The sequence below is a fragment of the Brachyhypopomus gauderio genome, unplaced genomic scaffold (genome assembly GCF_052324685.1).
Source record: "Brachyhypopomus gauderio isolate BG-103 unplaced genomic scaffold, BGAUD_0.2 sc100, whole genome shotgun sequence".
Lineage (NCBI taxonomy): Eukaryota > Metazoa > Chordata > Actinopteri > Gymnotiformes > Hypopomidae > Brachyhypopomus > Brachyhypopomus gauderio.
The window spans coordinates 79,353-100,520 of NW_027506921.1; the positions used below are offsets into that span (position 1 = coordinate 79,353).

At 41.3% G+C, this 21,168-nt stretch overlaps 2 protein-coding genes across 6 annotated transcripts; both read right to left on the reverse strand.

The window, feature by feature from the left end:
• Nucleotides 1-967: 967 nt before the first annotated feature.
• mdm2 (MDM2 proto-oncogene) lies at nucleotides 968-10,405 on the reverse strand. Of its 5 annotated transcripts, XM_076992927.1 has the most exons (12): nucleotides 10,301-10,405; nucleotides 8,740-8,804; nucleotides 8,579-8,653; nucleotides 7,366-7,499; nucleotides 7,053-7,102; nucleotides 6,895-6,947; nucleotides 6,513-6,585; nucleotides 5,185-5,342; nucleotides 4,871-5,005; nucleotides 4,473-4,541; nucleotides 3,790-4,060; nucleotides 968-2,309 (listed from the first exon to the last, which is right to left on the reverse strand). In XM_076992927.1, exons 2-12 carry the CDS (start codon nucleotides 8,797-8,799, stop codon nucleotides 2,101-2,103), a joined length of 1,287 nt encoding a protein of 428 aa, XP_076849042.1. In that variant the 5' UTR covers nucleotides 8,800-8,804; nucleotides 10,301-10,405; the 3' UTR covers nucleotides 968-2,100. The 5 variants fall into 5 exon arrangements, with proteins under 5 accessions (XP_076849042.1, XP_076849038.1, XP_076849040.1 ...); XM_076992923.1 differs by having other exon boundaries at nucleotides 2,167-4,060; nucleotides 10,301-10,403; XM_076992925.1 differs by having other exon boundaries at nucleotides 2,167-4,060; nucleotides 8,740-8,808; nucleotides 10,301-10,385.
• A 7,474-nt stretch (nucleotides 10,406-17,879) lies between these two features.
• slc35e3 (solute carrier family 35 member E3) lies at nucleotides 17,880-21,075 on the reverse strand. The gene is made up of 5 exons (XM_076992933.1): nucleotides 20,469-21,075; nucleotides 20,207-20,317; nucleotides 19,674-19,832; nucleotides 19,309-19,391; nucleotides 17,880-18,351 (listed from the first exon to the last, which is right to left on the reverse strand). Exons 1-5 carry the CDS (start codon nucleotides 20,853-20,855, stop codon nucleotides 18,165-18,167), a joined length of 927 nt encoding a protein of 308 aa, XP_076849048.1. The 5' UTR covers nucleotides 20,856-21,075; the 3' UTR covers nucleotides 17,880-18,164.
• Between the last annotated feature and the right edge of the window lie 93 nt (nucleotides 21,076-21,168).

The window sequence follows — 21,168 nt, forward strand, 5'->3', positions numbered from 1 at the left end:
CACAGTCCATTCCTATTAGAGACCTCTGTTACAGACAACACCTCATAATGTGAGATCCAGTCCATTCCTATTATAGAGACCTCTGTTATAGACAACACCTCATAACGTGAGATCCACAGTCCATTCCTATTATAGACCTCTGTTACAGATAACACCTCATAACGTGAGATCCACAGTCCATTCCTATTATAGAGACCTCTGTTATAGACAACACCTCATAACGTGAAAAGATATGCAACAGGCAAAAGTAAAAAACACTGAATTGAGTCAAAAGGCCCAAGATGTGTGTGCACTAGGAGTTGTGTATTGTTGATATTTCTTTAAAGGACAGGGATCCAAAGTAGCTTTCTTACACAGCACATATGGCACTTCCTTAATGGTCATCTTCACTCTAACAGAGTAAACATTAACTCCAGTTGAACTTTCAATGCAGCAGTTTCAAACATAGCTTGCTTTACTTCCAGTTGAATTTAGAATGCAATATTAGATTTCATTTTTTTTTTTAGGTAAAGTTTCTTTTTAATGGTCTGGCTTCCCCTTATAACACAGACATGCTATGTGTACACTGCTTCTAAATCCTTCATGTCCTGCTCACAGCTGCAGCTGTTGTTCAGTCCCAGCTAAAGCAGTAAGGTGATCACATCTTCGTGTCATCACAGAGCCAAGGCTCTGGAACAGTTTGCCTGCAAACCTGACATGCTTCAACAATGTCCATATTTGTAATTAAAGCTTAAGGCATTTTAGACACTAGTTTGAGGAAGTTATTGAATACATTGCAGGAAATTCGTGTGAACATTTGTCTGTGATGTGTATATTTCTATGATGATGAATTGTGTATAGCTATTATATGTAACTTGTTATACATGCCACTTTGTATAACACTTTGGTAAGTGAATGTTTTAAATACTGATTTTTCTTGCAGACAATTGCTGAGAGCAGTGGAGCAAAAAATTAACCTCAAACAAAATTGGAAACATTTTTTTTAATCACACTTATAACAATCATGAAATTAAGCAATGAGGATTAAGTATCATTCTCTACAAAATAACATAGTGGAAACCCTCTAGAACAAAAGAAAAACAAGTACAAACATTTCATATTTAGAAAAATAATTAATAAAGTATGATTATCTAGTATAAATTAACAACTAAACGAGGTTCCATAGGAGTGTACTTTAAGTTAAGAGAACATCAAAGCACAATTACAAATTATTTCCACACAAATGTTTTTATAGAGCACTACAGCAATCTTACCCTCAGAGACACCCTTTTGCTTTATCATGAAAGAAAACCAGCCATGCATGTCAAAAGATCATAAATAACAAAATTCAAATAAGAATTTTATTTATAAATAAATAAACATTAATTTCTAAAAATAAATCAATTATTTACACTTAAACTAAAGATATAATACTTGCTGAATACTTTTTGAAAGTACTACAACAAATAACTTCATCTTTCCCTTAAAGCCCTTCCTGTCAGCCCATCCTAGTTCAGAAAACAAATTTCAATATTAAAATCAGCCGCTTAATCACCAATTGTAAATCTGGGGTTGGCAAAAAATATCACCCATTTCGCTGCAACTGAAGAAAAAGGGTGGTTAAAAAAAGTAATTACTTGTAAGCTTTTATATAATCAGAGGAACAATTCACTCAACTGAGGCAAAATATTTTCAAACGTTTATTACTATGATGCATTGATTTCCACACTATAAACCTGACAGTCGTGTAAATTGTCAGCACCATTATTTTTCAAGATATGACGCGATACAGAAAAAAATCTAATTTGTAATTAGCTAGTTAGCCTAGCTATGAATAACTTCCAAAATCGATGGGCAATTACTCAAGAAAAAAAAACTAGCTATTTTTTAGTTGAACTCAATAAAAATCTAATCGGGGCGTTTCATCCAACAATTCCAATCTGGACATGTAGCTAAGTTAGCTACAATGGCCAGTGTGTAGCTAGTTAGCTTACCTAGCTATCATAAGAACTTTTAACTTTTTGAAACAATTCAATAGGTGGCCGTAATATAAATAGGAATAAGGTTACCAACATGTACTTTTACTATCTTTATTATTTTTTTTATGAATGGAGGGAAAAGTCAGAACACCAGTCTGCGGCAGCCTATTGCTGATGATGGTATGCTTATGGCAGAGAATAATTGCAGTGAAGAGCATGTGGGCCTGGACTTTGATGAAGAGGACTCCGTAGCCAGCCCGTTGAACGATAGGGAAGACAATGAGGAGGAAGAGGGTAACAGAACAGAATGACCAGCCATCAACCTCCACTTGGTAAGTATGCGTTCCAGATCTGTATGTGGGCATGTATATGTTAACGCATTTCAGGCACATTATATAACTAATATTAACATTTTTATATAACATTAATATTTACATTTGAGCTGATATGTTCATAGATTTTTGTATTTGATCAGTCAATGTCATAGGTCAAGCAGGAAGCAGAAATGCTTCCATTAACTTCCTCTTTTATGCATTGCTGAGACCTGATAGTTGACCACCCTGTAAAGGGTGGTAGCTCATTTTAAAGTGTCATGGGCACATTTGTAAAGGTGCTTGAGATGAACAGACGCCACATGAATTCTACTGGTTTCTTATTTACATGGAGTTTACTTCTCTCCCCAAATCCACATATGGGGGACCCAAGTCTCTTCAGCAGTCATGGGCCAAATCACTCAGGTCAAGTGATCATGTTAAGGCAACAGCAGCCAGACAGGTTGTGAATCTGGCTATAGGAAATAATCAGGATCTTAAGTTGTGTACTGACAGACCACCTCAAAAGCACAGCAGAGGCATGTGTTAAAATAAAGGCATATCTGGATTTAAACTGTACATGCAAGGTAAACCTGCTGGTGGGGGAATTCAATTCATTGGTACATTTGAGATATGCACATGCAGTGATGGGCATATAACAGAACGAGTTACACAAGTGGTTAAGGACCTTGTGTGGTCAAATGGGCCATTATATAATCACTAGCTCTTAGCATCCTTGGAGTGAGAAATTATATAATATTGCAACTTGCCATCATCTTATTACACCTTTAATTTTGATGGCTCAAATAAAATAGTGTTACAGCAATAGTTGAGTGGATTTTCACTTTTGAAACTTTTTTCCAGAGTAAACTAATTAAATCTGAATATTTCTGAGAAATTATATATTGAAAAAGTTTATCTGGTATGTACTGGACCCACTCCAGATCTGTTGCATATGGACTTACACGTGTGTGTGTGCACATGCGTATGTGTGTAAATATCCACTGAACAAGTATTTCAGGTAATTTAGTGCACAAATTTATTCTATGCGTGTTTTTGTTTTTCATTTCTGAGGTTAGAAGGGGGTGGGTTGAAAGGTGAGGTAACACAGCAGTTCCTTCTTCCTCTTTTTTAAAATATTCACATATCTCAGCTCACGTAGGTCAGGACGACTGATTGAATAGGCTCTCTGCAGACAGGACACAGTTTGTTACGATTCTTAAGCTTCTTTGCACACGTGTAGCAGGCCATGAGGTGACCCGTGCGCCCGTGCACGATGCAGCCGTTCTTGGGCCTGCTCTGGCAGATCACACACGGTTCCAAGCAGGTCGCAGGCAGACAAGCCTCCAGGCTGTTGAAACGCTCCAGCTCAGGGGTCTCCTCCAGGCTGCTGCCCCCAAACGAGGAGGTGGAGGGTTGGGAGGAGGAGAAGGCTGAGCCCTGAGAATCTGAGGTGGAGGTGGTGGCAGCAGCTACCACAGAGTCATCTCTGCTGGGGGCCTGGGAGCGTGAACACTTACCATCAGGGACATCCAGGCCTTCATCAGGCTCGAGGACTGGGGCCAACGCCTTAGACGGTGGCACTTTGGGATCAGAGGCTGTGGCCGGGTCAGTACCGAGCTGCGGAAGGAGGGAGGTGCTGTAGGCGGCGCCGGTCTGGTTATCACTGCTGGGGATCTCCAGGGAAGAGTGAACGTCTGGCAGCCAGCCAGACTGTACCGTCCAGCAGCTTTTGCAGTGGCGAGGAAGAGGAGGGTTTAGCTCCTCACACTTGGAGCATTTCCAGTAGTCCTGGGAAAAACGCACAATTATATTATTATACACACACACACACACACACACACACACACACACATATATATATATATATATATATATATATATATATATATATATATATATATATATATATATATATATATATATATATATATATATATATATATATATATATATATAAAAACACCTAGGGTAATAATAGGGTAAAAACAAATGCAGTTTGATGTTACATTTCATGTCAATTACTCTATCCTTTTAAACTTCTACATATACAAATATCTAAAACACACGCACACATTATAAATTTATTATTTGTATGTAATTAATTATTTTGACCAATATGTTATTTCGACCAAAACTTGAGAAGTTGTGATTTTTATAAACACACATCACTGGCTGAGCTAAAGACATTAGTGAAACATACTGCCTCTGTGATCTCAGGATCTTCATCAAAGGAGTCTTCATCCTCTGCAAATATTGTAACCTCATAAACCTGTGAAGAAAGACTACATTGATTAAAGAAATAAGGAGCACCACAAGACCTAAAAAGTAACTGGAGATTTCATAACTTGTGGCATTTAGTGGAATTGGAAATGAATACTGTATAAAGCACAAGTCATTGTCTGAACTTCCCATCAGTGTCCACAAGAGGGACCAGTTTGCCACATACTCATTAACCACAATTCACCTAAGCAACCACAAGCATTCACACTTCAGGATTTAAAAGTGACATTTTATACAGCTTGGATGAAGCAGTTGTGTGGTTCTCCAACCATGAGCAGCTCTGCTCTACAGAACAATATCACAGGAAAAAAGTATCACCTCGTCTTCTCCAGGAACAGAGTCCTCATCATTCTCACTGTAGGCATCCGAGTCAATGGACTCCACCTCAAACTCCACACTGAAGTTATCAGAGTCAGAGTCTTCACTCTCTTCACTGTGAGATATACCTACATCCTGTGGGGTGGAAGAGGTTATACCAGTCAGACAAGGAAATGCATAAATGAAGCAGAATATGAAACCGTGATTAAGAATGAAACACCATTTTCATGCATGCCTCAAGTTCTGTTTTCATGGCACAGTAACAGTCTTCACACAGGGAGGCTGTGTGCACACACACACGGGTGCGTACTAACCGAATTACTCTGCGTTACTGAAGACGCGCTGCTCCCTCTCTCTCGACGCAGGCCTCCGATCACACACCAGGACAGGCTGTCGTCAAACGTCAGGGAGAAGCTGTCTGACTTGTGTCTCTTCCTGGGCTCACCGGACTCCTCATCAACTGAGAAATTTGCTGGAGAAAACACACAAGTAAACAGTTCTCAACATCGAACACACAAAAATTGCTCCAGCCCTTCAGGGCATAGTCCACTGACTTCAGTCCTTATTCTAGAGCAGGTCTTCATATCAAGACTTTAGAGACAAACTACACAAACATCAGTTAGTTGACTGAGCCATCCAATATCTAGAAGCTATAGCAGTGTACACTGGTTACACCACAAGTGCTTGTAGAATTAACCTAGTTTACAAATGGTGCACTAGATTCCTAACTGCTGCTTGGTGAAACAGCCCGTCTTTGTGTGGAGGATGAAAGCTTCAAATTGAGCCAGTAAAGACAGTCATCTGAGCACATTCTGCACTGCCTCCAGAACTGCGTGTGCTTTGCTAATGGGCAGCTGGGGGCTCAGATAGACTCAGATAAAGAGAGCAGTCATTAGTGGCAACACGTTACCCACACATGCTCACCACTCTCACACCAACGGCAAGGCTCATGTTCACAGGAATAAAAATTAGCCATGCCGAACTAAGAACATACTGGTTTATTCTGCTTTCTTTACAGTAGAGTTTCCTCTCCCAGGTTCTTAGGGCCATTTAAGCTGCATTTTTGTGTATGAGAGCTAGGGGCATTGGACCAGGGTGGCAATACCAGTGGAGAACAGACTGTCAATTCTGTAGAAGCATTTTCTAATAAATAAAAAAGTACACAACGTTCTAGTTTTCTCTGCTGTTTGTTTTTTTTTTTTACATAATTACTTACGTGTTAGTACTTTTCCAAGTTACTCAAACCTAAACAGCTGTCCATGCTACTCGTCCCCATGTTAAAGTGTCCAACACTCATCAGAATAGTTGAACCATAGATATGTGAAGCTTATTTATTCTATTGTTCCACTGTCTTTGTTTTGGCCTGCCTTGTTTACCTTTGACCATGTTGACTGGGAATCGCAGTCTGAACAACCAATGTTTTAAATGAGTGCTGCTAAGGTCAGTGTATCTAGCAGGTTCTCCCCCACTGTGTGTGTGGTGCACACTCACCAGTGTCACTGTGTGTGATGCAAACTCACCAGAGTCACTGTGTGTGTGATGCACACTCACCAGAGTCACTGTGTGTGTGATGCACACTCACCAGTGTCACTGTGTGTGTGATGCACACTCACCAGAGTCACTGTGTGTGGTGCACACTCACCAGAGTCACTGCTTCTCCGTCTCCTGCGCTGCTGTGCCCCGTCCGCTGAGGTAGATGAGTCTGAGTTTGGTTCCTACAAGACCAGGACAGAGATACAGATCCACTGCGTCATGATACAGGCCTGCATGTTAAAACTACCCTACATAACATGAACAAGGACCAAGAGCATCTAAAGGACGAAGAACGTGCAAATACTATGAGAGAGTCGTATTTGAAAGCAAAGAAAGAGATGAGAATAATCCAACATGAGCATGTAAGCTTCTGATGCCTCTCAGTGTGCTGGTTTGTATTGTCAATACGAAGGACGCTTGACACTGTAGTTCTTTTCAATCCAATAGTGTATGACGGCGTCTCAGTCTGTGTACAGAAGTGGTGGATTTACCTTTGGGTCAGGTTCACGTTGACTACTCAGTTCTGTTAAGCTGGTCTGAGAATCTAAAAGAGGACAGTGAGACATTTTTAGTATTTTAGTCTCCAATATTTGTCACTTAACAGACTTAAGACTACAATTATTAACAAAAGAATATACAGTAATTGTACCTGGGTCTTTTACTGCTATGAGGTTTTTGGAAATCATCGCAAACAAAGCTCTGAAAAGCCAAAGAACAAAAATTAAAAGCCTGTACTTTCAGATCACCATTTAATTTCTATCAACAGGCAACACTGCAGCCAAATGTTGCTCATCAAAAAGAAGCTAAATGCACGTAACAGTGGACTCAAATTGTCAAGCATACAAATGAATGAATAAATGAGCACGTAAGCCATGACTTCATTAGCCTCCCCCTACAGTCTCAGGAGGAATGAGCAGAGTAAAGGGCCCCAGTTCTACGGCAGGTATGGAGGAGATACGCACCGCGGCTCTTTGACGGAGAAGCTGGCCACGCCAAGAACAGCACCGAGGGCATCGCTCCCACAATGCACAATGTGCTGCTGCTGTTTGTCATACAACTCTTTGCTCATTATGTACTTCCCAAGGTAAAACATGACCTAAAAAACACCAAACCATGCACGATATGATTAGGAATACAATAGTAAGTAATGTCCTTACAGAGAAATGTTGATTAGAGAAATGAGGGATTATTAAACTATTAAGGTCAGTCAGCCACTGTACACCCCCCTCATTCAAAACCTCTTAGCTATGTGCTATAGTAACCAGTACAACCCTTCAAGGCAGGATAGTTATGGACACATTCCACACAAAAATGCGTAATGAGTGGCCTAGCTCAGACTAAACAAGTTTATCAGTCTGAATGACTAATACTGGATTAGTCAGCAATACAGGAAAACTGACATTACTCTTGAGTATATCAAGTATAGTAATTTTAAGTGTGCTTCAAAAGCCAGACAGAACAGAATAATATAGTATGAATCTCTTACAACCATGTTAAAGGTGTAAGGAAAAAGTGATTATTTGAATTCTTTACCATCACACAGGAACGCAGTGGTTAACATGACTAATATATTCCAGTAAACCACAGAGACACCACAGTCAATGAATCGTAACACGGGCTTCTCAAGAATTTCTTTAAATATATTTAACATAACATGTAATACTAGACTATAGTTATGTGATATTCATATAATCAATCACAATGTTCTGGAATTCACATTAAGATTAACTAATGCAATCGAGATTGCAGAACTCGATATACTGATTCAAACAGCAAGGACACACCTATACAATCTAGAGGTCTGCATCTGATACAAACAAACAAACTAGTCTGAGGGACATCAAACTAAACTTGAGAGTTCAGGATTATTTTAACCCGAAAGTGGCAAAGATTTGCAATCAAAGCAAACACTGCACCACACATTCTCTTGAAGCTCTAGCTAGTACCGTTTTTTAAAATATAAGCTACATTTCTCCAAATGAAATTATACCAAATAAATATTGCATACAGAATGATGGTTCACTGTTCCATACATTAAGATGATTATTAGACAGTGAGCAGCAATTCTCTATTTTAAATAAACACTGAATGAGTAGATCAAGGACAGTTTGTGCAGTGTCCAGGCTCACACAATGTGAAAGGACACGCACAACTTGTCAAATTCGCCCTTCTTACCTCCTTCATGGTGAAAACATCTTTATCTGCACCTGCATCTCTTAGCAGGGTCTGCAGCTGCACTTTGGGTCTTACCTGAACAGGAAAAAATGACCCCTGAGATCAACATCATACTAAGAGTACTGTGTAAAAAAGGTGATATTAAAGGTGCTGTTACTAACCAATTTCTCATTGTCGATCTTGTTTATCTGGGAACTGCTTAAACAATTATCTGTCGCCATACTGACTATCTGAGAGTTACAAATAGAAAACAGTTTAGACGACAATAGAAGTGACCACGTTAAAGACAAAACGTCAAACAAAGTTTAACTTACCTAAATAAATAGAGATAAACCTTATATGCTACATAAACATCTATACAGTCTTCATCTGTACATAAAGTGCTCCAGCTGGGTAAAGTGAGGAGTGGGAGCGTGTTGGACGCCGGTGAGGGTTTATATAGTCCTGAGGAGACATGTCAGGGCTAGCAGCAGGCATGGTGGTGATACTGGGCGTCTGGTGAACATCTGACATGTAGGAACATGACCGAGTCTGAGTCACCTAGTGGTGAAGGAGCCACACACACCGTGCTGGGCTCAGCTGAGTCATGAGACATGTCCGGACATGTCCCGGCTCCCCAACCAGGAGATCGCACTGTGTGTGTACGGGCCGTGAGGGACACGGGCCAGGCGGGCTGGTGTGTTTGAGCAGGTGTCGGAGGACAGGTGACACACACCAGGATCACCGCTGACCACCCAACACATCCACGGATCTCACGACCATTAATTAAAACGTCTCTAAAGCAATATAGCTTGAGTCATGTACAACACAATATTAGATGGCTAGCTATGCGAGCTAGTGTTGATCCCTGCTGATCGGGATATTACTGTAGTTATGTATCCCAGTATACATTAGTATTATCATTATCAACATTATTTACCAAAGTTACGCTATTGATCATTGATTATTGCGCAGTAATAAGTAGCTAAGCTGAGCTAAGCTAGCTCATCTGAACAAGCTGATCTTACTCCAACAGCGCTCACTAAACTAGATCACGTTAAAGAACACGTCCGCTCTACGTTTAAGTGTAATTACAACAGCGAGGTGGTTGTGCTGGTGTACACAGCAGGCGAGATGATAACCGAGGCGAAAGCGCCGTCCAACATCAGCCGTAGCAGCAGCAGCAGCTAGCTAGCCTTACAGCCGCAGCGTTTGGGGTCTAGTGAGCCCAGTTAGCTTCACAGCTAACATAAAGTCGTGTTTGAAAACACAACGAGCGCCAGTTAAAGAAGTTAAACACACGAATAACGTCTCAATAGTCCCGAGACAACACGAACATAAAGCTGTAGCTAACAGGCTAGCTAGCGTTATTTACCTCAGCGCACTGTTTACATTAGCAGCGGCCTGCTGGAACACACATACATGTGACTAAATCCGTTTGGTTATATTATCTCACACCATCCTGTTGAGAAAGGGTTTATTTAACATATACGATAATTATGATTATTATAACCAGAGAGCCGTAACCGACATTAAAATAAGTTATTAGCTACGGTAGCTAACGTGTTCAACGGCCTCGTCCATCACGTTAACCGAGTAACTAAAGGACCCAACTGAGGCGACGCGAGTGTTTATTATGTTCGTTATTTATTATAATCGCACATTAATGCGGTGCTCAAACACTCGTGTGTGTGTGTGTGTGTGTGTGTGTGTGAGAGAACGGGGCACATGAAGGGTTCTTACCTCAGATAACCGTCACCGCTCAACGGCTCCGCCGCGCGAGCCGCTTTGAATTTTAAACGTAGCTCGCGCTCTCCGCACGTGCAGCGCGTGCAGCCTCAATGTTCCTATAAACTTCTGCACTAGATGTAGACGTTCATTAATGAATGAAAAAATACATAAAGTATTTTAAAGTATTTTACGTAACTAAACGCAATGAATGAAAACACAAAACCGTAGATCAACATTCAGAAATAGTTTATAGAATATAGTTTAATGAAGTAATATCAACAATTTGATTCAACAAACAAGAAGGCTATCAGAACTTTGAATGTATGTTCCACTTATAACCTGTTTGTTTAATGTAGATAACCCCTGGCTCGTCTGGCTCATTTGTATGTTATGTTTTTGTATACTGTTCGTTGTATACTTACCTCTGTGAAGTGTGATTTAATAAAAAAAATATATATATATATCTCAACAATCTAAAGAATTTAAAATGTTAATCGCGTCAAAAGGTGATTGGTGAGCTATGAGATAATGAAGGAATGTACCTGTACGATTAACGATTTCGGTGGACACCAAAGGGCCTGATTAAAGATTTTGTGTTCATCATCTACAGCAGCCTGTCCAACGTATCTTTCATCATTGCATTAACAATGGGCCTCTGAAGAACCGCTGACATTATAATATTCATATGCTGAGTGTGAAATCAGCGCCCTTCTTTGGTTGCTCAACGCCTCGTTTATGTTGTAAGATTAGTCAGGTTGTGGATCAGAAGTAATACACAAAGACTTCCTGCCCTTAATTAAACGTTAACCAGAGTAAAACTTTCCAGTTCGAAACATGTCTTGTATGCTTCACTGGACAAAACCTTTCAGACTCGTTTCAGTTTCAGCTTAGCTGAGCTCAGCACGATGGAGAATGTGAAGCATGTCAAAGATTTTGGCTTTCATTGTGCAATCAAACCCTTGCACGGAAGATCCGAGCAAGATTGTAGTGTGTTTTCTAAAGCTGGAGAACTGGGGGGTATTCCAGAAAGCGGGGTTAACAAACTCTAAACTTAACCCTGAACTCTGAGTTGTCTTACCCCGATCTGACATACTCAGAGTTTTCGGTTCCAAAACGGCGGATCGGAGTTAAAGTAATCAGGGTCGCTCAACTCTGAGTAGGTTGACCCAGACAGAAGCGTGTTCACGCGTAACTATAAAAGGCATTCTTAATGGAACGCAGATAAATAGGATTTATCATGGACTTAAACGCGAAAATCAGCCGAGCATCGTATTTCACACCACTGTAGCTTAAAGTATTAATGACTGCGTATGCAGAATATTTAGATATTATTAAACGTAAATGTAATACTGCGGTAGCTGCTAGAGAAAGGCAGTCAGCATGTCAAATAATTGCCAACAGAGTTAATGCGTGAGTGAAAATGATATTTTTATATTTAGCAGAAGGGTGCAATTATATTATTATTTTCTCCAACTTTATAATACTGTATTAAGTTTTTAAATATTTTTTTATTGAACACTTACTAATTCCAGGTCTAATCTGAGTGGTGTGAAACACACATGGCATCAGATAAAAATGAAGTATAAGAATATTGTACAAAGGTATGGCTGTACATAACTATATCTTATTCTTAAAATATAAAATATATTTATTTACAGGAAAAATGAAATAATGAAACATAACAGTGAATTTGACTGTAATGTATATTAAAAGGTTACAGGGTGGATGGTGGGGTGGGGTGGGTGGTGGTGCATGATTTAATGTGGAAAGCAGTGATTGCAGATGGAGTCTCTGACAACTCCACCATCTCTGTTGTCACCCACGTGCATGTAAGGTTCCTCGTCTGTGGGCATGTCAGAGATGGTAGGCTGTCGCTCTTCCTGGATGGTTGCAATGTTGTGTAATACCACATATGCCATTATTATGTGGCACGCCCTATCAGGGGTTACTCTGAGCCCCTTCAGGCACTGGAACCTGGCCTTGAGGATTCCTAGGGTCATTTAAGTTCTTGCCCTGGTTTTGCTGTGGGCCTGATTGTAGCGGGACTGTGGTCCAGGTGCAGGATCTGAATAGGGAGTCATAAGGTAGGCCTATAGGACAGGTAGTGATACCCTCTGTCTTCATGAAGGAGGCCGTCATGTCCTATAATCACACTAGGGTTTGCAATGATTTAATTATTACACTGCATGTGAACAACTAGCAAAACTACCGCAGGCCTACTCTGTTCAGATTTGTTGTACAGTGTGGAATCATACATGGATCCTGGCCATCTGGCTTCAACATTTGTGATGAGGTGGGAAGCATCACATATGATCTTAATGGGAAGAACGGTCAGTTACAATAGCTACGTTATTTTTGTTACCATTAAAGATAAGTATTCATTAAGGATGATAAAGGTTAGTACCTGTACATTAATGCTATGGATGAATTTTCATGTTCTAATGGTGCTGAAATAGGTAGCATAGGTTCCATCAATACAGCCAATCACTCTAGGAAATCCTTAAAATGTAAATGGAATGAAGTTCGTTATATATTGCTTCTCCTTTGCTTAATTTCTTTATTGTCCGTGTGAATTAAAGACAAACCAATGATGCTGTGGAATTCCTCTTTGATGTCCATAACTGGCTTAAGCCCAGGAAACACCACAAAACCGGGCACTAGTCATTTTAATGCCGGACGTAGTTTTCGGACAGACCGACATAGCTTTGCTGACAGATTCCGCATCTCCTACACTATAAAGAAAACTTCCACTAGCAAAAAACGAAGACCGATATATAACAATCTGGAGAGAATTTAGGGCTGATCCGCGATGTGTAATATTTGAAATGTTATTATAATAATAAAGTTATTGATGTAAGTAATGGATTGTGCTGAAAACGATAACGTTCATTAAAAAAATAATCCGAAAATGATAGTAGGCCTATGTCTATTCGGGGTTTTACAAGGCGTTCCCGACGAAGAACTCAGCGAATAAACTGAGTTTCAATATCCACATGATCTTCGAGGAAAGGACACGTCATGATGACGTGTTTGTAACTCTGGGTCAGGTCCAAGTTAACCTGCCAGCGAGCAGGTTAGGTTCAGAGCGTAAGTTGCAATAGCAACTGACATAGAGTTTGTTTTAACCCGCTTTCTGGAACAGGAAACTCCGGGTTTTAGTGAACTCAGAGTTAACAAACCCTGAGTTAGTCACTTAACCCGCTTTCTGGAACACCCCCCTGGACTAATCACTCCGTTTGTTTTACAACATGTTCCTTTAGAGCTCAAGTTTGGACTTGTTAGAATGAAATGATGACTAAATTCAAGGACAATTAGCGATGTCAGAACAAAACGATTCATTTTCATATTGAAAATCAGAATAGAGGTCAAGCACTCAATGTTCAATCACAGGTTTTACATGTTTCTCACCGTGAGTCTCATTATTTTAAACGCATTTCAGCGGTGTTTGTAGACGTGCTGGCGCGCGCGCACCTGGCCCCCCGCGCGCACCTGGTGGCCCGCGCGCAGGGACTACAGTGAACAGACAACACTAAAGAAACTTTTATTAATTGGATTGATTATACGTATGTGCTCTTCCTTTAACAAATATATAAATATAAATATATTTACTTTGTGGCATAAAACTACAGATGAAATAGTGGTTTTGTCTTTGCATAACACTATGTAAAACAAGTTTTGTTCAATGCTTTTTAATGTTATATTCCAGTTGCTGTTCAGAAGTGTGTGGTTTTCCGAGATTTATGACTATACTGCAAATCAGTTTCACGAATCAATCCCCAAATATAGTCGCCCATCATTTTCTCGTTATATTGTCCTTGGTAACGGCGTTCAAAGTTCATAATGTTCTGGTGGAAGCGCTCACCCTGCTCCTCTGAATAAGCTCCCATGTTCTCTTTGAGCTTATCAAGATGAGCATCAAGGATGTGGATATTGAGTGACATCCTGCAGCCCATTGCAGCATAGTTCTTTATCAGAGTCTGAACCAGTTGTACAGTTTTCATCTTTATGATTGCCTAGGAAACCGCGAACCTCTGTGACAAAACTGTTCCAAGCCGCTCTCTCCTTCCTATTCAGCTTCTTGGGAAATTCACTGCACTCTATGATCTTCTTGATTTGTGGTCCGATGAAGACACCAGCTTTGATCTTTGCTTCAGACAGCTTAGGGGAAAGATCTTGGAGGTAATTGAAAGCTCTCGACTCCTTATCTAGACTTACATTTATGGCATTTGGCAGACGCCCTTATCCAGAGCGACTTACATTTTTATCTCATTTCTTTTTTATCAAATGAGCAATTGAGGAAGGGCCTTGCTCAAGGGCACCTCAGTCATGGCCTCAGGTCTGGGAATTGAACCCACGACCCTCAGGTCACAAGACCAGTTCTCTAACCACCAGGCCATGACTGGCATGACGATGTGTAGTGGTGGCATCAGCACCTTGCGTGGGTCCACCAGTGGCTCCCACTTTACATTGTTCTTCCCCACAGTGAACTCTGTCCGCTGAGGCCAGTCCCGTCTGTGGTAGTGCGCTTTAGTATCCCGACTGTCCCAAAGGCAAATAAAGCAAGGATACTTAGTAAAACCACCTTGGAGGCCCATCAGGAATGACACCATTTGACACCAGCAGAGGACTTTTTCACTTTTGTCTTTATAAAATGGCCACATACATAGCAAAATGCGTCTGCTGGATGTATGCAACCTCTTGATGCCATCTAAATTGACTAAGTTGCTGTGTACTGTAAGGAAAAAGGATGTCTCTCCAAACTCAATAAAAATGGTCAAACTTTATTCCATGCAGTATCAAAGTACAAGAGTACTGAGGATTCAGCAGAGCAAGACTGATCACCCGGTAGCAGAGTAACACACAATATATACATTTGAAGGTAGTGGTCCTTCCTAAGCTCCTCCTGTAATGGGTGTGGGGTGAAGTGTGAGTACTGTCGTTATCAGAATCTGAATAGATATTGAATTCACACCTGTCTATTTAGGTCAATTCCCCTTTATCTGTGATGGCTGTTGCCCACTTACTATGCAATCCCAACCAATTAGATCATGTCTCTCCGTCTCTCAGAAAGGGCTATAGTGGCCCTATATAACTGTAGTTATACAGCTACCTACAATTCTGTACAGTCCCACAAAGTTCTAGATAATTCTGGACAGTTCTAGAAACTTCTTGATAGTTCTCACAATTCCAGAAGCTTCTTACGTATCTTGAAATATGGCGAATATCCTTAAAATAGATCAATTTCAAAATATCATTGTGCTGACCACAAAAGCAATGTTTACGGGCAATAATAACTTTTTTCTTTTCATTTAGAGTACAAACAATCAAGAAAACACACTTAACAACTGGGAACAATTATTTTTTTGAAAATTGTTACATGGTGTAATCACTTCAAATATTGTCAAATGTCGTCCCCCCCCGAACGATCGCCAAATGAATGCTTCTATGTTGTAGTTTGGCTGGTAAACAAACCCCCCCCCCCCCCCCGTTCTCAAGCCATTCGTGTCTCCCCATCCCCCCCACCCCCCCACCTATTAAATTCAATTTTCGTCCCTGCTCGGACTAAAAGCTTTAGCTGCTCGAGTTTTTGGGGACCCGCTGGGGCATCATTAGATATTTAGTACATGTACTGAATTTGTCCTGCACCTCAACTCAACAGTAAAACTGATTTAAGAGGGGCGCAGTAACATTTTAGTGAGGCACATGTCTCAGTAATTGGGTCTAATGATGCCCCTGATACTATATAAAACCATATAATACATTACTTATCAGTCAATTAACTTTTAAAGTGTGATAAATCCTAAAATTATACATCTTTGTTGAACAAACAGGAAAAGACTACATTGTCCATCAGATTGGGACATAAACAAAAATCAAGTTGAGGGGCAATAAAGCACAAAAACACAGAAGATGACACTCTGGTTCTACCCAGTAAGGACCTACTGCCTTCTTGATCAGGTCCCAGGGTATGACTCATGTCACGAGGTGTAACATAGGGATAATGGACAACTGAATACACAAACATTCAATAATGGATTTCTCTTTAAATGTATTCATTTTCAATGACTAGACTTCCAATGATGGAAAGAGAAAGAGAGAGAGAGAGAGATACTTTAATAATCTTGGAGGAAATGTCAGTCATACTATAAAAATCACAGAACCAATCTAGATATAAAAAACTTTTAAAAACAACCAGTTAATTACAAAGTGCAAGTAGGTGTATGTGAATCACATAACATTTACATAACTTGAGAAATACAATTTACATAACTTGAAATTGAATGAAGAATATGAATTTACTAAATAAATATATAAATAAAAACAACAACAAACTATTTCCAAGGTGCATATGGGCATGTGAAAATCCAGAAGGCAGCTCGAGATATTTAATGTAAACTGTCCTGTTGTGCAGGAATTTCTGAATGCCATTTTGTACCACAATTTTTACCTGTAGAATTGTAAAAAATCACAATTATATTGGGTGTGAATCTAGAAATTTTATCAGGGAAATGAAACCCCACTTCCTTCATGTTGTACACAACCAGGATAGCTGTCAAAGGCTCCATGTTAATTTTGGTATATATACATTCAATTCATATATATACAATAAAGGATTATCTTATCTTATTCACCAAATGATTAGAAACACCCATCTTGCATCTATACCCAGTGGTTACTTTTTTAAATCCACCTATGCAATTTTGACATTTTTGGGTGGTATACCACTGCAGCGTCTCCAGCAGTCTTTAATGGTACTCTGTAAAAATTAGTTCTTGCAAATTCGTTTGTGCACATACAACCCAAAGGTTCGAAGACAGTGTTTACATGCAAAGCTCGAAGGAAGATAGCCCAAGGACTTTGGCAAATAGCAGAAAAACTAAAAGCAATTTCAAGAAATACTTAGTCAGCTTTTCCCAATTCCATGAACAGTGACCGGAGCCATTGTGTGTGTGTGTGTGTGTGTCTACGTATGGTGTGACTCCAGAGACATTGCAAAACTGCCCATTTGCTGGGCGCTCTGTGACCTCCAACCCAGAAACGTTTATTTCTGACCTGTAACCAGATACGGTAATTGTGTCATGGGGTCATGAAACATCTTAAACAGAGTCAACAGGCATAAAGGTGAATATTTGTCCTGTTCATTCAGAGTAAATTAAACATTTGTACATGATAAATGTGTTTATTGTTGACTACAGCACATGAAACAACTAACAAAAATAATCAAATTATACTGTACAATTAATTCTGAGTGTAAGCAAGCTTACTTCTTCAGTACTGTCTTTTACTACAGTACACTGCAGTTACTAACCTAACTACATGTGTGTGTGTGTGTGTGTGTGAGAGAGAGAGAGAGAGAGACATCCACACACCAATCAGATGTATTCATATCCTGCCCTATCACATTCTTCATGTGGCAGCTGGCTAAAGTGATGAAAAAGAACATTTTCATCATTGCTCAATAATTCCACCTACATATGGCACAGAAACCCGTTTGGAGCTGGTTGTTGGCGTGTGTTGGTGAACATGAGTGATGTGGGCTTATAATATATACATATATACACACACACTTATAAAAAAAAACCCCTTCATATCCACTTTTGCAATAGGTATTTTATTTGGACACTAAGCAATGCAAAAATAGTATAAATGTAATGTAAACAACCTCTTTTTTAAGTTGCACAACGCTTTTCCGTTATCGTGCTCACAGGGCCATAACTCCAGCGAGCCCCAATATCCCAGGGTCTAGGTTACGGTTTATGGGTCTCGTCTCTGATGTCCATTATGTCCCAACCTGCCGTTTTCCACGCCGGTATCAGGCTCCGCCCAAACCTTTACCAGCACTGGTTCAAGCTCCGTGATTGGCACAGAGGACAGCCTATGGGCGTTGAGCAAGCCTGCTCTTGCCCTCCCCCTGCTCCGCCAGCTTAAAGTGCGTGTAGGCCAAGATGCCAGTGAGGGTGCAGAGTATGCCCAGGCCCTGGTGCAGGGACAGCGGGTCATGGAAGAGGACGTACCCGCCCAGCAGGGTGATGCAAAACTTGAAGTGTCCAAACATGTTGTAGCTGTGAGGGTTACAGGGTTAAAGTTAAAAACGGCAAACTTGGTGAACATACAAACATACAAACAACTCAAGACAGAAGACAAATGGCTTCAACCTTCTTGGCTTCAAACGGTACTGTTTAACAAACAATTTATTACGTAGCGTTAGGTTTGGGCTGGACACTTGCTGGTGTGAGCGCAAAGCGGGATAAAGTGTGGCAACTCTGCTCTTTCAACACCGTTGCTTTAAGAGGAGGCGTCCAGTCACATTCTAAAGCCTTATTGCCACAAGGAGGGATTACACACAGTGGGTCATTGTTCAAGTCTAGCCCACTGAGTAATGTACACAGAGATGTGTGAGCATAGCGCCCTCTGCAGGGGAAACAGATCAGTCTGGAACATCACAACAGTGCTTTAGTAATGTCAGAGTTCAGTCACACTGTGAAGTTAGTGCCGTCTTACTCCACAGCTGTGTGCGCCAGAGCAAAACCACAAACCCACTTAACTCTGCATCTGGCAAAGCAACAATAGAACTATTTATGGATTAAATAATAATCTAACAATATGTACCACAAGTTTTATAAAACCCTAATTGTTTTTTTAGAGAACTCTGGAATTCGCTGTTCCAAATCATTAATAACTTGAATGAAAAAGCAATATAGAAATGGTATTATATTCATTGTTGAGCTTGGTTCAGGTGTCTCAGGTAACGGGGGCGACGGGTTCACGTCTCTACGGTAATGGAGGGTGCTCAGGCTGTCATGAACGCACTGCTTGTCTCCATGCCAACAGCACCGGCTGTGTTTGGTAGAACAGCTCAGTAGTGAAAAAACGAGCCGTTGTATTGCTTTGGTCTAGGCAAAAACACGCAGGAAGTACTTGCTGAGTAGACATGAACTGTCTGACAAACAGGAAAAACAATATCAGGTCGTTCACAAAGAGATCTTTGTGATGGCTGATGCTCTAGAGTAGAAGGATACGTGACAGGTGATGTGTTTCCAATGATCCAGTATATGGAGAGATTCACAAGGAAGGCGATTACACCGGACAGAAAAACCATCACCTATAAGAGAGAGAGAAAATCTAAATATCACCACTGTGCACGCAACCAACCAAAGTCAGACTTTTAATTAAGCTGCATACCTGAAATGTCTCTGTGTAAGTTGGTAAGTAATGCGGCTCAAAACTCACCATGTAAATAACCAGTTTTTCCTAAGGGATCTCCTAACACAGGACCGCTGTTATGACTGTGTGTGTGTGTGTGTGTGTGTTTTGAGATTACTGTAGCGATGGGTGTGCCTGGCTAGTCAAACAGAGGGAGGTCTCTCTTGCCTCTCTAACTCACCAGGGCCTGCGGAGACCAGGGGCTGAAGATGCCACCTTCTCCAGTGAGGGGTTCGAAGAAGGGCACCAGCGTGAGGAGGAAGGCGGAGGACATGGGCGCCTGGTAGTACAGCAGCTGCATGGAGTTCACCTGAAGCTCATGCTGCTTCGCCCCCACCCACTACACGAGAAGAGCAGCACACACAACCCCCCGAACGATCAGAGCCGACGGTACAGTCTACTCACACCAGGCTGTACATGCAGGATCCTGGTTCATGTTGCATTTAGGTTCTTCTAGAGAACTGGTCATTCTGTTATACGTTTGTTCTATTACACATCAACCTGTGTAAGGATGGGTCAACAATAAAGTTATTTTTGACTATTCCCGAAAGTGCTCCTTCTACGTTTACCAGTACTGCTGAACAATTTTGATACGTCAGAGTTACGACAATGTACCCATCATAAATACCAGCAACTTGCTTAAAAAAAGTTATAAACAGCCCATTTTATCTGCTGAGACTGGTGGATGGTGTGAACGGTGGAACCTTTACTCACCACTTGGTACAGAGACGTGACTAAGACACCCAGCGTGGCGAAGATGATGCCCAGCAGGTTAAACTTCACATCATAGCACGAGTTCAGAACAACTCCCAGTGTGATCGGGACCTTTCAGGAAAGAAAAGCACAAACTCTTTAACCTCTTGCGTGTGTAAAAAGCAGAAACCAGGTGATCAGAAAGCTGTAAATCTGACACCAGCCGGTCTGAACAGGAGTGACCCAAATGTACTTACATGTGAAATACAACCACGCCACTTACCAAAGTGATTTTGATCTTATTGGAAAAGGTCTTGTTGTAATAGAGTGTCTGTATGAGGATGATGGCAGGTGTGGTCATGGCCTTGGCCAGCTGGTATGTGCCTATGGTGTTGTTCTGGAGGGACAGGTTGGTCAGCACCACGAATCCGCAGAAGCTGAGGGCCAGCAGGGCGATGCTGGAGGCTGGCAGGCGCTTGGGGGCGAACACGTCCATCTGACGGCACAGGAACAGACCCAGCCATGTCACCACGAAGTGCACCAGGGTCAGCGTCATGTTGGGGAACCCGTGGTGCACGTAGATCCACTTGTTGATGAACACGATGCATATGGACGACAGCAGGTTGACCAGCAGCCCGCACGCGACGCGCTCGCGCAGCCGTGACGCCATGACTCTCCCTGTAGTTTAACTACAACCTCCTACCAAACACCACCCAAACAACACCACCTCCACCAGCTCCACCAGCGCGAACCGGTCGGGACGCGCCCAGATATCCGCCCCGCGTCTGCTGTCGCGCAGCTCTAATGTCATCGCGGTGCTCAAAGACGAATCGCTCTCGCCATTTCTGCAAGTTACACCGCTCGAGACCTCTCGCTGCACGCGCGCGGCTGTGACGTCGCTCCACGCGCAGGCGCGGGGCCGCAGCTCGCGACGGGCCGCCACGTCAGTGCTCTCTACCGCCACCTGGTGTCGCCCAAACGAA

What these genes read in the sequence shown, in the direction of transcription:
- mdm2 (XM_076992923.1), bottom strand. Translation starts at nt 8,799, where the DNA reads ATGGCGACAGATAATTGTTTAAGCAGTTCCCAGATAAACAAGATCGAC. An exon ending in CATAGCAGTAAAAGACCCAG is followed by an intron (nt 6,948 to 7,052) that starts GTACAATTACTG and finishes GTCCTCTTTTAG; the next exon opens with ATTCTCAGACCAGCTTAACA. An exon ending in AACGTGAACCTGACCCAAAG is followed by an intron (nt 6,586 to 6,894) that starts GTAAATCCACCA and finishes CTGGTCTTGTAG; the next exon opens with GAACCAAACTCAGACTCATC.
- slc35e3 (XM_076992933.1), bottom strand. Translation starts at nt 20,855, where the DNA reads ATGGCGTCACGGCTGCGCGAGCGCGTCGCGTGCGGGCTGCTGGTCAAC. An exon ending in ATAAGATCAAAATCACTTTG is followed by an intron (nt 20,318 to 20,468) that starts GTAAGTGGCGTG and finishes CTTTCCTGAAAG; the next exon opens with GTCCCGATCACACTGGGAGT. An exon ending in CCTGGTCTCCGCAGGCCCTG is followed by an intron (nt 19,392 to 19,673) that starts GTGAGTTAGAGA and finishes TCTCTCTTATAG; the next exon opens with GTGATGGTTTTTCTGTCCGG.